Raw genomic sequence first — 15,928 nt, 5'->3', positions numbered from 1 at the left:
CTAGCCTGTTGCTGCACAGATAAACCTGGAGAGCACAGCAGAAACAGATTTCCACCCCCAGATCTCTGTAATGCCTCTGGTTTCCATCCAACCAGATCTCTGTAATGCATGCCAATCAGCCTGTCCCTCCAGGATTAAATTCTGAATGACTGTAGTCTTCCAATTTCCTGACCTGGCATTCAGCAGCAGGATCTTAAGGCCAAGGGGCCCAGCTTTGGTGCAACCAGGTCTCTGTTAGCTGGAAGGCAGACTTGAATTGGTTCCCATTTTTCCTCCATTTGGGAGCTAATAAAATCAGATCCACTGATCCAATTTTCACCAAACTCGGGGGTTCTTGTAAGGCAAGTTACCAGCAGCTATGCTGCAAATTTAGTGCCTCTGTCTTTAAAAACCACCCCACTGAACCCTGGAAAATGCTGGAAAAAGCCAAAAATTTCCAGCTTTTTCAAATAAGGCTTTTTCCTGCTCCAGTCAAATGGTGCCTTTTTTCAGTTCAGCATATCCGAATGCATATCCCTACTTCTTATGGATAAAAACTCCAACAATGGAAGATATCCAGATATCAACAATGGAAGATATCCATAGCTGGACCCTGATAGATTATATAAGGAGCAATCCTAAGCAGGTCTACTAAGAAGTCCCATTTTATTCAATGGAACTTGGAGTACTCCCATAAAAGTGTTCTTAGACCTACAACCTTAGTGCCCAGTGTTTCTTGTTATACAGCTTTCAGATATGTAGGCATGAATTTTAGTCATGTGAATGTATTCATGATCACTGATGTATTATATCTGTAGATCTGACTTGATACTGTAGAACAGAATTAAAATATTTACACTTAAGGTGGTATATGCCTGGCATACCCAGGAGACTTGGGCGGGGGGAGGCAGGGCATGGGGCATGTGTCAACATTGCTTCTGGCTAAAATCTGGAAATGATATCACCAATGCCCTAAGATTTCCCAGATTTCTATGGTAATAACCATAGAGAGCAGCAAAATCCTAGAGAATCAGTGACAATGCCCCCCCCCAATTTTCTCCCATTGCTGATTTGAGCATCAACAAGGAATGCAGGTGTTTCAATCGCATATGGCACCTCTACTTACACTGCAATTCTAAGCAGAATTCAATGAATGGGTCTAACTCTGTTTAGGATTGCACTGTAAGTGGGCTTCGTTATTCAGTCTGTGACCTCACCTTATGGAGCTAAAATAAATATGTATACAAAATTGCAAAAACATGCCTTCTGCCTTCCTTTCTTAGGCCTCCAGTAAAGGGACAGAAGTAGATATGGGGAAAATGTTGATTCACTTAATGCACAGTCATCCCATTCCATTCAAAGTAACATTTTCAGTGCCAAGAAACGGAGAAAAAAGATAGCCCATACAGCATTTTGATATTTCCTTTATTGAACATGGACTTTTATATTATTTTAGATAGGAAATTCATTGAAATCTCTATTATTTATTTCTGTTAAATAAATAAGAGCTTTTAACTTTACCTAGATCAGAAACACATCCACTGAATATACCTGTGTTATTCAGCAGTCCAGAGTCAGAAGCTGAGAAGGTAATTTAAGTCATTATCATCTATAATTCATATACTTGAAACAGGAGGAGGGAAAAATCCTGACTATTTTTCTTTGGTTTTGGAGGGAAGTAATTAATAAAGAGATACAGTTAAACAGTTTTGATCAGTAACATTGGAAAAGTGGGAAGGATGACACTTTTTTGTGTCTATCATGAAAAGGGTTTTCTTGTTCATTTACTCATTCTAAGTTATAAAAAGGAGTTATGTGAATGAAGTATTTTTCTTTTAGACTATTCTAGTCCTATTTTTAAAGCTAAAATCCTGTTTGTTTTAATTATAAAAACTATAATAGAAGTCATCTATACATTTTAACTGCATATTCAGTCCAATGCTATGTTCCCTCTTACTATCCTAAAGGAAAAGCAAATAATATTTAGAAAAGATGATGCTTTGGTTCTGGCATTAATTAAAACTACCACAGTTATGTAATTGGATCACTAGTCATGTCTTGTACTCAGTCTTTTTCCAACCATGCTACCTTGAGGATTAAGTCTCTCAGTCCTCTTGCTTGCTAGGCAACAGCATCATATTCAGTGCAGAAGACAATGAATAGACACATGCATAAAAATGTCCAGTTCTTCATGTTGAGTGAGACATGTAAAACAAAACTGCAAGGGGAATCTAGTTAAAATCATGTAAATGCTTCCCTGGAACTCATCCTAAATTTTAATTTCAGCACTTACACAAAAAAGTACAGGGGTACTGTTTGCTTTAATGATCAGGAAGGCTAATCTTACCGTTCATCCAAAAGATTAAATATCTATCTTCCTAATGACCTGTTAACTCAAGAGGTATTCGCTATGTGCCCAATGCAACTGCTTGGCCATGGAAGATACAGCCCTACATTGCCCTAGCAATTTGCTGCTTAATAACAAATAGTAAAATTTACAGCCCAGTTAAACTGAGGTACTGGGATCCAAGAATTCATTTCCATTGCTGTCCCAACGACCTTTAATTCCACCCCCAGGACCTATAGTTATATTGAAGTGCCTATAAACTTCATTTATGGGAAAACATAAACATTCTTTCACATGTATGTACCCTCATAGCTTTATGAGGTAGTATGCTCAAGTATAAGAGCATAGCATCAGGCACACATCTGTAAAGGCAATGCCCCATGTATAAGGGGCAAGAGAACAAATCTTTGGTTCATATTCACTAGTATGTGAATATGAGTTAGCATAAGCTGGCATCCATTGCTATCAGGTGTCAGTGATCTCATCCTGCAGGCCTGGTACAACCAGGCTCCTTAACAAGGCCTAAGACCAAGTGATTTAAGACACCAGAAGTGTCAGAAAAGAATGTTACGTTTCGGTTCTTCATGTAGCCACCTAAATTCCCGCCTCAAACCACACTGATAGGCCTATGCTAATCCAAAGGTATCCATCATTGGGTCTTTGTGTATCTATGCACTACATTACGTATATTGTAACACCCCTGACCAGAGGTTATAAATGTTGTTGCAATCCTTTTTCTTGATGTGAAGTGTCCTGCGCCTTTGGGGCAGTTCTCACCTGGTATGTATATTGGGCCTAATAAACAAACTGCTTTGAACTTTTGACCTCCTACTGTATTATTGTCTTTGGAGATTAATACAATAATGCAGGCATTTCAATATGAGTCTATGAAAATATACCATCTAATTAATCTTTGTTGTATACTACTATAGTCCAAAGTTTCTTTTTGGATCCAGTACCAACAGTGCAATTCTAAGTCCCATGGCTAACAGGCTTAGAATGCAACTAAGCCCTAACTCAGAGATATACTAGCATATCCCCCAAATATTCTGGTGTATCTGGAGATACACTGGTGGCAAGCCCTGCCTGTACTAGACCAGCATCACAGTAGTGTATCCTTAACACCAGCATAGGATTGGGTAGTATCAGAGAAATGATATGGGTAGACCTCTCTAAACCTCTCTAGCCTCAGGCATACCACTGATGCAACATTATACCACTGAAAATCCTGGCATATCTCTGAAAGATTAAATTAATAACAAAAAAGATTAAGACAATATAAATGTATGGGTTGAATGTGTATAAATTAAAAGCATCAAGCTAAACAAATATAGGAAAATATATATTTATTATAATATTCTTAAAAACACATATCCAGGCCCAAATGATAACCTCACAAATGTACATAAATACAAAAGACCATTATTGACCCATGTTTTTTTTAAAGTTTCAGATTTTTTCTGCCCCCTATCTGCGGATTTAAGTGTCTGCAGGCTGGAAGCCGACTTGGGAATTAGATATATAGATACTCTGACCAAAGGCAGAGATATAAAACAGAGAGCTTTTTCTTAGTATTTTGCAGCCATGGACAGGTACACGTATCCTATATGGTTATTCAATTGTATACCTTTCTCCCCTGGTCAAAGAATGAAATGATGTCTGGAGCCAGTATTCATGTAATATTGTACATGATAGAGCCCTGTATGTTTAATATCTATACTATATGACCACAGAAGAAGGCCAATGGGCCAAAATGTGTTCGATCAGGGTCAATTATATTCCTATATTTGTTTAGATTTATGCTTTTAACTTATACATATTCAGCCCATACATTTATATTAACCTTTTTGGTTCTCAATTCAGTTCACTTTGGGTTGTTATTTCCCTTTTCTTCTTTTGTCATATCTCTGAAAGATTTCACAGAGCCCCCCCCCAAAAAAAAAACTCCCTCTTCTAATTCCCAACACAACCCCAAACTTGGCATTGCTTATGATACCTGCAGTCAATCACAGCATTCCAAAGTTCTATATAAAGCCCACCAATAGTTCAGAAGACAGGGCATGCAATTTGGCACTATACTGCCTGGGCCTCATGCTGTGCACCTTTAAAACACAAATATGGGGGAGGAAGACTTTGGTGATGAGAGTTATTTCAGGCGAGTTATCTGTAGTTGCAGAGCAGAATTCAAATCCAGTAGCAGAAACCAGTACTCTTTTTTTTCAAGCTTTTGTAAGTCAAATCTCATTGGGCTACAAATAAGAATGAAGATCCATCAGCCCTTGTATCCAGGTTAGAAGGTGGGAGGGTTGTTACAAAGAATAGCAGTTGGATTCAGGATGCAAAGGTACAATGCAAAATGTAATTAGCTTGACTGAGCTAAGAGATAGGTATAGAGGATGGAAACTGGTGAAGAAAAGCTCACCCAAGGAACTTTGCACAACAAGATAACAAAGAGCCAAGGGAGATAACAAACATTGTTGTTGAATATGTCTAACACGGCTCTGCTCAGAATCTTTACCTCCTCAGGAATGCAGACAAATGGGGGTGCAATGACAATGCACCCAAACAGGTAAGTAAGGGAGGCAGAACCTGAGATTATTTCTCTCTGCGTCCCATGTGTACTCTGTGGATTGTTTCAACAACCCCACCTCCCACAACAGTTGATAGCAGTGGGGTAGATCCTACTCATATCCTACTACTCCACTGAGCAGCATTTATTTGTAATTAATTACAAAAATAGTTATACCTCACCTTTTTTTTGGCTCAAATTTGAAGTCTTCTTCCAATCTAAGGAAGAGCCACTTAGGTTGGTGGAAACTCCTTAGGCAGGAAAAAGGCTACTTGGAAGATGGTGCATGGTAGCTTACTGACCAAAATAAAGGGTGCATGGGGCAGCCAATCAGTATGAACACCCCATCCCGTCTAATTCTGTTTGACAGGGGTGCTACTTTGTGCTTGGAACTCCTTTTCAGGCTTCCTAGCCATATATGAGACTGAAGAAGAACAAATGCTTTTATGGGAAGGTGTTGTAAGCAGAAGTTGCTATAGGGAATGAAATAGGTGCATGGGCTTACATGGAGTAAAACACAGATAGCTGAATATCACAGACAGCAATGGGCACTGGAACTGAGCATTAAACCAATAATAAGACAATACCTTACATAGCAAGAATGACTTCACCCACAGCTGTCTTTAGTGAAATAAATGTGAAAGTCTAGTATAAGCCTGTACCTCTGACAACTACATGAATCCCTGCCAATTAGTTCATACCAAACTAAATATCTGGCAGGATTCCTGCATACCATAGTAGTTTAAGAAACCATCATTACTTCCTAAGTATTACCACAGTGCTCAAGTAATTAATATTTGAAGGCTTCTTCCTGCTTTCATCTATACTTCTGAGAACTTTGTTTTAAAAAAATATAAAAATGTGATTTGGTTCATTTATCATTTTTCACAAATTGTAATAGAGTAATATTTTCATAACTAAAACATCAATAATAATTGCTGGCAATTGGGCCCAAAGTAAGAAAACTGTCTGAAATACATTAAAATGTGACTGCTTCCAAAAATGGATGCCTTTTTGGGGGGGGGGGGGACTCTGAGGGTGAACTGAACAAAATAATCAGCTGTGAATGACAATTAAATATCCTGTCTTAGAACTTGGGAGGTTGGAGGAACAAATTTTATGATCCTAACTTGTTAACCTTTTTATGTACTTTCAATATTGTATGCCTCCAGGAAACCTGGAACCAAGAGTCAGAAATTCCAACTCTTCAGGGATACTGGGCTTTTGTATCATCAGTGGTTAAATTCCACTCAAAGGGGAGGGGCTAGCGGTGGCCTGGTGGTCTTTATCACAGTTGACCTAAAGGTCGACGTAGAGATCCTAGAAAACAATTGTCCAAGTTATATTCAGACCTTATTAATTAAGAGTCTTCATACTGGAAGCCTTCTGTGTATAAATGTATATATTCCGCCTAGACGTTCTGTGCCACAAGACAAGAGTAATCTTTGGGATCTTTTGGCCACCGTGCTAAAATCCCTGACTCCTTGTTATCCTCATCCTCTTCCATAACCTCAGAATAGCTTTTACCTCCCTCCAGTTTCAAACTATGCTAACAGCTTTGTTAGTGGGACATTACTCCCAAATACCATGGGTCTCTCACCTATTTATTTGTGGAGCCACAGTTCCAGAGGACCTAATGCATTACACCTTATTCTGTCCTCTTTATACAGAGCCCAGATTTAGATTTCTCATAGCATTCCTAAAGGGCCTAAATTTGTTTACAGATCCAGAGAAGCTGCTTTCTCCTATCAGATGCCAATCCTGATGTTTTCTACAAAGTGTCACTGTTTTAGCAGCCAAGAAAATCCGGGCTAAAGCTGTTTTTAAACAGGGTGTTTAATTATTAGCTTCTTGGGGTTCAGACTGTTCTAATTTATTCATTTTTATTTATTTTGTGATTTATAGCCCCACCCCACCCCCGGCCGAAGCTGGCTCAGGGAGGGTAACATCATACAGGATACATTAATACGTCAATAATAAAATTAACCACAAAATCTAAATTTAAAACAATAAAATCCCGATGTAAAACTTTAAAAACTTTAAAACTACAGAACTACAGATGGTGCCTCAACACTACTCATGTTTCCAGATATACGCTGCAAATTCAAATGTTATTTGAATGTTATTTGAATGTTTTGTATGACAGATTGTGATGCCCTTTGGCCACAAACAATAAACTTTTATCGTATTGTATCTTTTTTATTTTTTTGCAGTGTTTTTAATGTAAGAACTGGGCCTGGATTTTCCGAGACCCAACAGGGTGTTAATGCACAGATCGCTGAGCAAGCCTACCTCTTGGATAGAATTTTGAAGGATTTGGTCATTAATGAGCCAGTAGGCTTGTGCATATCGATAAACCCGAACCGAAAATAAACCTGAAATTAGCAGTTTGGTAATTTTTGGACTTTGAGTTTACTGAACACCAGAACCTGGGGATCCCCCCAAAGCCAAATAGGCTATTCCTGAAAAAGCCAAATAAGAATGGAGTGGTCAACTGTGTCAAAGGCTGCTGAGATGTCCATCAGTATCAACAGAGAAGAATGTCACCTATCCAACATTAAACAAAGATTGCCCACCAGTGCAACTAAAGCCATCTTGGTACCAAACCCATCCCTGAAACCAGATTGAAATCAGTCCAGGGCAGATGTGTCCTCCAGGAAGCCCTGGAGCTGCTCTGCCACCACACGCTCTATCACCTTCCCTAGAAAAGGCCTGTAATTGGCCACCTCATTCTTAGCCAGAAGTTAACTGTAACTTCTAAATCATATATTAAAGCTGCAGGAGAGATCTATAGTTGAACTAGAAATATCTAATCAGCCACAAATATGGGAAACCATATTAAATAACAAAAAAACTAACTTTTAAAATCTACATAAGAATTGATGTTTACCCCTTGAACACTTTTAAATTGTGTTAATTGCTATCTCAGTCACACAGCTAATCAACAGCCTATTTTAACTTTACACACATTTACCTAAGTTAAGCATAACATATGAGATGGCAGGCAATTTTCTCTGCAAGATGTGGCAACCATGCTGAAATTGCTTGAGTGCATTTTCTTTTCAGCAGCTTTCAAACATCAGAATTGAAAGCAAATATCAAAAATTATCAGCACATATAATCATCAAAATCATTCTAGAACAAATAACAGATCCAAATTTAATTCAAGCTGCTTTAGCATTATAAACATATATGCTCAGTAACTCCTTTCACATAGAAGCATTAAGTATGTGTAAATAAGATGGGGAAAATGAATAATGAATAATTTGTATGTTGCAGACATATAAGAAAATAAGAACATAAGACTGCCAGATCAGACCAGTGGTTCATCTAGTCCAGCATATTAACACAGTGGCAAATCTGTTGTTCCAGAGGGCCAAACAAACAGGGTATAGAGGGCAAGGCCTTCATCTGATGCTGCCTCCTACCACTGGTTTACTGTGTAGCCCTGAAAGGGGGGCTGGAGCAGATAGCAGCTGGCATGACCCCACCGCTGGCATCCATACCACTTGCACCACGCAAAGTGGCATGGACGCTGGCACAGGGTGACTTATACCGACTCCGGGGAGTGATGCAGAGCCTCATGCTCTGACATTGCCTCCCTAGCAGGATTTTTCAGTACAAGTACAGCTCGCGCCGACGTCCAGTACAAGTACAGTACAAGTACAGCTCATGCCAATACAAGTATAGTACAAGTACAGCTCACGCCAACGTCCAATACAAGTACAGCTCGTGCCGACGTCCAGGGAGGCATCCCCAGGGGCAGAGCTGCCTTTAGGTAGCTTTCAAAGCCCTTCTGCCCCAGGAATGTGCAGTTTTATTGGTGTAGAGTTAAGCCTGCAAAATAAGTGGCGTAGCCCTATGAAGCTCAATGGGGGAGTTTCACAGGTGTTTTTTTTTTTAAATATATATATTTTTTAAATTCCAGCCTCATGCAGCTGCACCATCCCTGGCTGTCACCTAACTACCACCTTCAGGAATGGACGGCCCGTCAACAGAGAATGCAAGACATATACAAGACATTTGCATTGTGTTACTAATTAAATGTTTCCAACAAAAATACAATGCTGATCTGTGTTACACCTGTGCTATTAGTGTATATGTTTGTCAAAATAAGAACATTTTACTGATAAAGACATTTGCATTTAAAACGTCACACATTCCACAGAGCTCTGGTCTTACTTGTTTTCATTGCTGGCATCATACCGAGGCATGGGGTCAATATCGTTACCATTGACATCAAAACTGGCCTCTGGGTCCTGTAGCCAAAGCAAAAGTGAAAGGGGACAAGAAAATGAATGAGAATGAAGGGCAGAGCCTCACTGATTAGGCACTGACTCATCTAACATGTGCATTCCTCAGCAGGTTTCTACAGGAGAGCAATAAGGTTCACTAACATTCCTGTAGTTCTTTGCTGCTGCCTGATTTAGGAAGGAACCACGTGTTCAAAAATTACATTTATATATGCAATTATGTTTAGAAATATTTAAGATGGATTGAGGGACCCTCTTCTCTCTGTCAAAAATTATTTTTTTTACTTACTGTATTTCAAACTGCTTTTTTCATTTTAATCCTGTTCACCATATCAGTGAAAGAACTCTTTTTATTTATCTTTAAAAAGGCACAGTTATTTAAATGATTCTAAGAGAACATTACTTGCCTTAAGGAAATATTTGTATGTGTTGGTTACAAAGTTTTGCTCTGTTCTGTAGGCCTTTATCTGATAAAACTTCACAGTGACAAAATAGGTACAGTAAGCAATTAAGACATACGATTCTGATAGGGTTTTAGATATGAACCATGCAATAGAATAACTAATAATTATCAATAGTTTTTTGGAATATTTGGTAAATTTAGAGCTAAATATTAGTATAATATTAGAAAGGCTATTATAGGGTACAAAGTAGATGGGTTCAGATAGCCTGGGCATGGGCAATGTATGAATTGTAAAACTGTAAAATCTCATCTGTTTGATTTCCCCCTTTTCTCTTCTGTACCCTTAACTAAAAATGATTTAAAAAAAAAAAAAAGTTAAACACACTTAAGGCAGCAATCCTAAGCAGGTCTACTCAGAAACTTATTCAAGTCTATTCAAGGGACTAACTCAAAGGACAGTGTTCTTAGGATGCCATTGTTAGAAAGATAAATCCATTTGGAAAATTATATCTTTATTAACAGTAGCTCCTGTATAACATACTCTTCTTATCTTCAAGAACATGCAAGTTTTAATGAGTGGGAAATGTGGTTTTGTTTTGCCACATTTCCCCGTAGAAAACAGCACAAACAGCTATTTATCTTTGTTGCTCCATATAACTGATATGGTAGAATGAAATGGCAAGTCATTCTTTTAAAATATTGTCGAAGGCTTTCACAGTCAGAGTTCATTGGTTCTTGTGGGTTATACGGGCTGTGTGACAGTGGTCTTGGTACTTTCTTTCCTGACGTTTCGCCAGTAGCTGTGGCAGGCATCTTCAGAGGAGTAACACTGAAGGACAGTGTCTCTCAGTGTCAAGTGTGTAGGAAGAGTAATATATAGTCAGAAAGGGGTTGGGTTGAGCTGAATCATTGTCCTGCAAAAAGTATCAAAGGTAATGTGCTAATCATTGTCCTGTAAGTATCAAGATAATGTGCTAATGAGGGTGTGGCACATTAGCACATTATCTTGATACTTACAGGACAATGATTAGCACATTACCTTTGATACTTTTTGCAGGACAATGATTCAGCTCAACCCAACCCCTTTCTGACTATATATTACTCTTCCTACACACTTGACACTGAGAGACACTGTCCTTCAATGTTACTCCTCTGAAGATGCCTGCCACAGCTGCTGGCAAAACGTCAGGAAAGAAAATACCAAGACCACGGTCACACAGCCCGGATAACCCACAAGAATCATTCTTCTAAATTTCATCTTTATTCAAAATTGATTCCATATCAATATATTGCTTAAGACTTTGTCAATGAGCAATAAAGGTTGATGACATACCAATATATTGTAAGCCTTGCTTATGGACATTTGTCACTAGAACATCAGTGAAATTTGTTCTAAGATTTTTTTAGAGAAGAACAACAGTTGGTTTTTATATGCTGACTTTCTCTACCACTTAAGGAAGAATCAAACCGCTTACAATCACCTTCCCTTCCTCTCCCTACAACAGACACCCTGTGAGGTAGGTGAGGCTGAGAGAGTGAGACTAGCCCAAGGTGACCTAGCTGGTTTCATGGGTAAGGAGTGGAGAAACCAATCCAGTTCACCAAATTAGCATCCACCACTCACGTGGAGGAGTGGGGAATCAAACCCGGTTCTGCACATCAGAGTCCTCCACTTCAAACCACCGCTCTTAACCACTACACCACGCTGGCGACTAAAACTAGCAAACTCTGATAAGCTATGAGTGCTAAATGGGTTTTTGCTTGTTTAACTGAAACAATAAAACTAAGTTTATGAAGAAACAATAATCATGTCCATGCAAAATAGCAAAAATGACTATGCCTTGTCAAAGATCTCATGCAAAGTGTTCCACATAATAATAATGTGCAATATGATCACAAGCGACTAATGTTAAACTATTTTAATTTCGGATTACAATCAAACCTTGCTGATAACCCTTTTTAAAAAAATTACTTTGCAAGTTACAGATAAAATTGTTAAAGTTGACTGCCAGAGCAGTGAAGAAGTTTTCCTGCTATCTTAATTCCTATTCATTTATAGCATAACCACTGCTAGAATAAATAATGCAGGCAATAACATTAGCCCCCCAAATGGATCTAAACATATGAATAGGCAGAAGTGTATATTATAAGTAACACTTCAAGAAAGAACTATTGACTTACTGGGGTGCAAGGTTTTTCCTCGTCTTCTATAATTTACAAGAGGGGTAAGCAACCCACACACAAACACACACATGCTGACAGCAGAGCACAAGACCATTGGCACTCAGGGACAGATCTCTGCCCAGTCAAACAAAGCACTGGTGGCACAGCTGGGGCCAGTAGTGAAGGAGAAGGCAACAGTCACTGCTTTTACTGATCATCATCTCCCAGATCTGCACAACCTCCAGTAAGGTTCTGGCAACCAATGGGGGAGGGAGGAGGGCCGGGGAAAATCTGCCACAACTTCACTTCCAGCAAATACATTGCATGGAATTTGGTTTAGATATTTTTTTTAAAAAAAAATGGGTTAGCAACCTTGCTTTGTGCCATACATCTAAAACTTCACTTCCTTCTAGATGCCATGAGATTAATTCCTAAATATTCACTATATATGAAATAAAAATTAGTCTTATCTACGTACTTGAGACACTGATCCTATTTAGATGAAAGTTAAGTCACAGGGATTTTAAAGGACTTATTTCCTAATAGGATTACTTCTAACTGTAGCCTAAAACTAAATTAAGACACCCAACCTATGTGATAGTCAACAAGGGATGAACTGATTCTGCCACTGATATGTCTTGTTTGTAAAACCGGAGATATTATGAACAAACCAAGCTTTGATCTTGATGAAACAAGTCTCTGAAATCCTCATACTTAAATGCTTGTCTCCACACACACACACACCAGTTTATCCAGAGCCAGGAAGTCTTCAATTTTCAAGCTAGGCACGAAGGGCAGAAAGAAGGAATGGTGTGCACAAGCCCTAGGCGTATTCTGAGGCACATTCTTTTCATAATTGTGACATAAGTTTCTCAGTGTCATGCTATATTGCTTTCAGAGTATCACCTGAGGTTTCACATCCTTAAACAGGTTAACTTCTAAGGTTAGAAACATGGGTTGGATCCTGACCTAGAGACTAATCAGGAGCACTGAACCTGAAAAAGACTCATGATACGCTACCTGACAAAAGCTTTTGCATTAGGAAACAGTGAATAGTACTTCCCCCCACCCTCAAACCTGTAGGGGAATCTCTCTCTTAACCATCCAATTAGGTGCATCTAATGACTCCATTGCATTCTACAGGGTATTCTTTGGATTAGTACTATTCTGAAACAGGATAAGTGCTATATATATCAGGGCAAAAAGAGATAAATTCATCAACTAAAATAGAGGTCATTTCAAAACAATGGGATACCTAGTTATATAAAATCAGGAGACAACTCTGGAGAAACTGATTTGATTACCTGATCTTATTTAATTTCTAATTAGGCTAACAAAGCTATGAAAATGTTGCTTTGAATTCAGTGAAAATTATTAATGACTTACAAACATAGCTAGTATTTTAAATGGATGTCAATGAGATTAACATGGTTTCATTTTTGATTATAGCTCTTCAGTTCTCCTTTCTTGTTCAGCTTTTTCTCCCTCTCATTTTTTCCATCTTAAAAAAAAAAACACAAGTACATCTAAAAATTGACGTAGCAGTTTTAGTATGGTATATATAACAGTAAAGGAGCAGTTAAAAGAACACTATGGACACTCACATAATTCTGCATCAAATCTGGGTGGTTTCTCTCAATGCCATCATCCAAGATAGTGATCACAATCCTCTTTCCAGTGTAGCCTCTCTTCCAGGCACCTACAATATTCATATCTGACTGACAGAGGTTTGTATTATCACTGCAGTGCTAGAGGAAGAATAAAAAAAATTGGAAGTAGGAGATTAGTGAATAGTGAGGGGCAGGGAGATAATTAGCCTGTTTATTAGCATAACCAATTAAATTATCAGCAAATGAGTATATTGATTTTAAGAGACAATCAATGCTCTAATTAACAAACAGCAAGATAATTTAAAAAGCAATGCTCAATGAGATGAAAATATAGTTCTAGTTGTTTCTTTTGACATTGCTTATCATACAAAGGAATAGTTATCAGACTACTTAATTGTTATTATGTGAGAAGTCATAGACAATAAAAACAGCTCTTTCGGGGGCCTTCCACACATGCGAAAAAATGCATTTTTATTTTTCAGCATAGCCAACTGTGCAAAGACAAAAGTAGACAAAGTGCCTGGACTAAATATCCATGGAAAAACAAGGGGGAGGGGGAGACAGGGTTACATACTGTACAATTTTTGGAATAGCTGTCTGGAAACATCCAGATTCTTTTATATCTACAAAAAGGGGGTTCTTGGCATGTTTAGTACAGCATCAGCAGGAGATGAACAGCAGCTAAGAACCTGTAACCAAAACAATCCTCTTAAATACTGGCAGCGTAAGGTGCTTACTGAATTGCAGCTAACTATAATGACAAAAGACTGAGGCTTCATTTGTTGAAGAATTAAGAATTTATGTTAAGTAACAATTGATTTGATCTCTCTTATATACATATCTTTAATTTGTAAGAAGCAGGCCAATCTATAAAGAAATGAAATTGACATTTGGGCACTTATGAGGCCCCACCCCATTTCTCTGCACAACAGAGAGACTGAATTCTTTTAATGCGTACCCTATTCAGACCCTCAGTAGTGGTGATTTGCTCCAGCTCCCCTGGGCTCAGCAAGAATGAGTAGAAAAGGAGACAAATAAATTCTTAGAACTAGTATCATAGCAACACATTCTAGCCATGACAGCTCTCAGGGTTCCTTCACTTTCCTTTCCTACCCACTTGTACTCAAAACTTCCATGCAATGTATTAGCATTTTGGAATGCATAAAGGTGGAAGATAAGTGGGAAAAGACTGTATTTTGCTCCAACAACACTCCATTCATTCATTACTGTCTTACAATCTCATGAAACGAAACATGTGCACAACAATTTGATTACAGAGACTTTTCTGACCTTTCTCATTTTCTGTTTACTCAGAAACCTCAATGCCAAATAGAGCGGCCAACAGAGCTTATGGTCTGTAAGGCTGGGCTACTTAAATAAGGCATTTGTACAATGTAGAATAGTTTCCCTTCTGTTTCAGAACTGTTGAACTTACCATAGTTACGAGTTTTTTTGAACCCTCATTTACTTTTCTCAATGGGCACAAAAAGTAATGTAAATGCAACTATTGCTCGAGGTATAGTGAGCTCAGCCCAAGTCAGCTACCTGTACTCTTGTTGTAATAAATCATATAAACAGTGGAGAAAGTTCCTTGAGCGGAGAGAGTTCATACAGACCAAAATTAGTGCTTATTCAACAGCAATTGTCAGGTTTCATGTGGTATGTTTACAAGAGTAGGCTGTTTGGTGCACATGATACCTGTCTTGAAATAACAACATTGGTTTCCAGTGCATTTCTGGGCTCAATTCAAGGTGCTGTAAAGGCCAACATTGTCTAAGACCCACCTACCTGAAATACCTTCTCCCCCTGTATAAACTGTCATTTCAACTTAGATTTGTATAAGTTGCTATTGACATTTATGTCTCATTAAGTTTGGCCTTTCTTAGTGCAATCTTCTTCCTTTATAGTTATGTGTTACAAAATGGTCTAACCAAGGAAGTCAAAGGAATATCCTCACTTGCAGCCACCTTCCAAAAGTCGGCAAAAATATTTGGTTCAGAAAGGATCTTGGTGAGTAATGGTAGGCTGATGATTCTCTGTTGTATTCTACTGAAGGATTCATGAACTGTGGGTTTTGTCTCCTCAAAGTGGTGCTATTTGATGTTTTAATTATATTTTAAATGATATTTTGTAAGGGTCATTAAAAATCTGTTACACTCATGTGTGGTTCTATATGCTCATGGAGAAACACACCAAAAAAATCCAATGAAGGGACTAGTAAAGCCACTTTTGTACATCATTTTTAAATCATTCATAAACAGAGTACTCTAAAGCTCCAATACAAGCAGTGAGCTACACATTTTTCTGGCCTGACCACATTATAACATAGAGATTATTCTTTTATTGATATTCATATAATCAAGTAGAAAATATTAATTTAATTCCTCTGTAAGAAGAAGCAAAAAGTCTACCCTCTTACACTATTTATTCATTTGTATCTGAATTTTCTCCCCATTGGGGAACTAAAGTGGCTTATAATGTTCTCCCCTTCCCCATTTTATCCTAACAACCACCCTGTGAAGTAGGCTAGACTGAGAAAGTGTGTCAGGCTCAGCATTAGAAAGTGAGCTTCTAGGGCAGAGTGGGAATTCTAGTCCAATCACT

At 38.2% G+C, this 15,928-nt stretch overlaps 1 protein-coding gene across 1 annotated transcript in view; it reads right to left on the bottom strand.

The window, feature by feature from the left end:
• Positions 1-15,928, bottom strand: part of PCSK5 (proprotein convertase subtilisin/kexin type 5) — a 341,064-nt gene that overhangs the window by 227,705 nt on the left and 97,431 nt on the right. The window contains exons 4-5 of the mRNA XM_056848984.1: positions 13,319-13,462; positions 9,078-9,154 (exon numbers count right to left, since the gene is read on the bottom strand). Of these exons, the coding sequence (XP_056704962.1) occupies positions 9,078-9,154; positions 13,319-13,462 (221 nt within the window). The remainder of the gene's footprint in view (positions 1-9,077; positions 9,155-13,318; positions 13,463-15,928) is intronic.

Source organism: Euleptes europaea, chromosome 4, assembly GCF_029931775.1.
Source record: "Euleptes europaea isolate rEulEur1 chromosome 4, rEulEur1.hap1, whole genome shotgun sequence".
NCBI lineage: Eukaryota > Metazoa > Chordata > Lepidosauria > Squamata > Sphaerodactylidae > Euleptes > Euleptes europaea.
The sequence above is the reverse complement of the archived record's forward strand: the minus strand, read 5'-3'. Positions and strand labels throughout refer to the sequence as shown.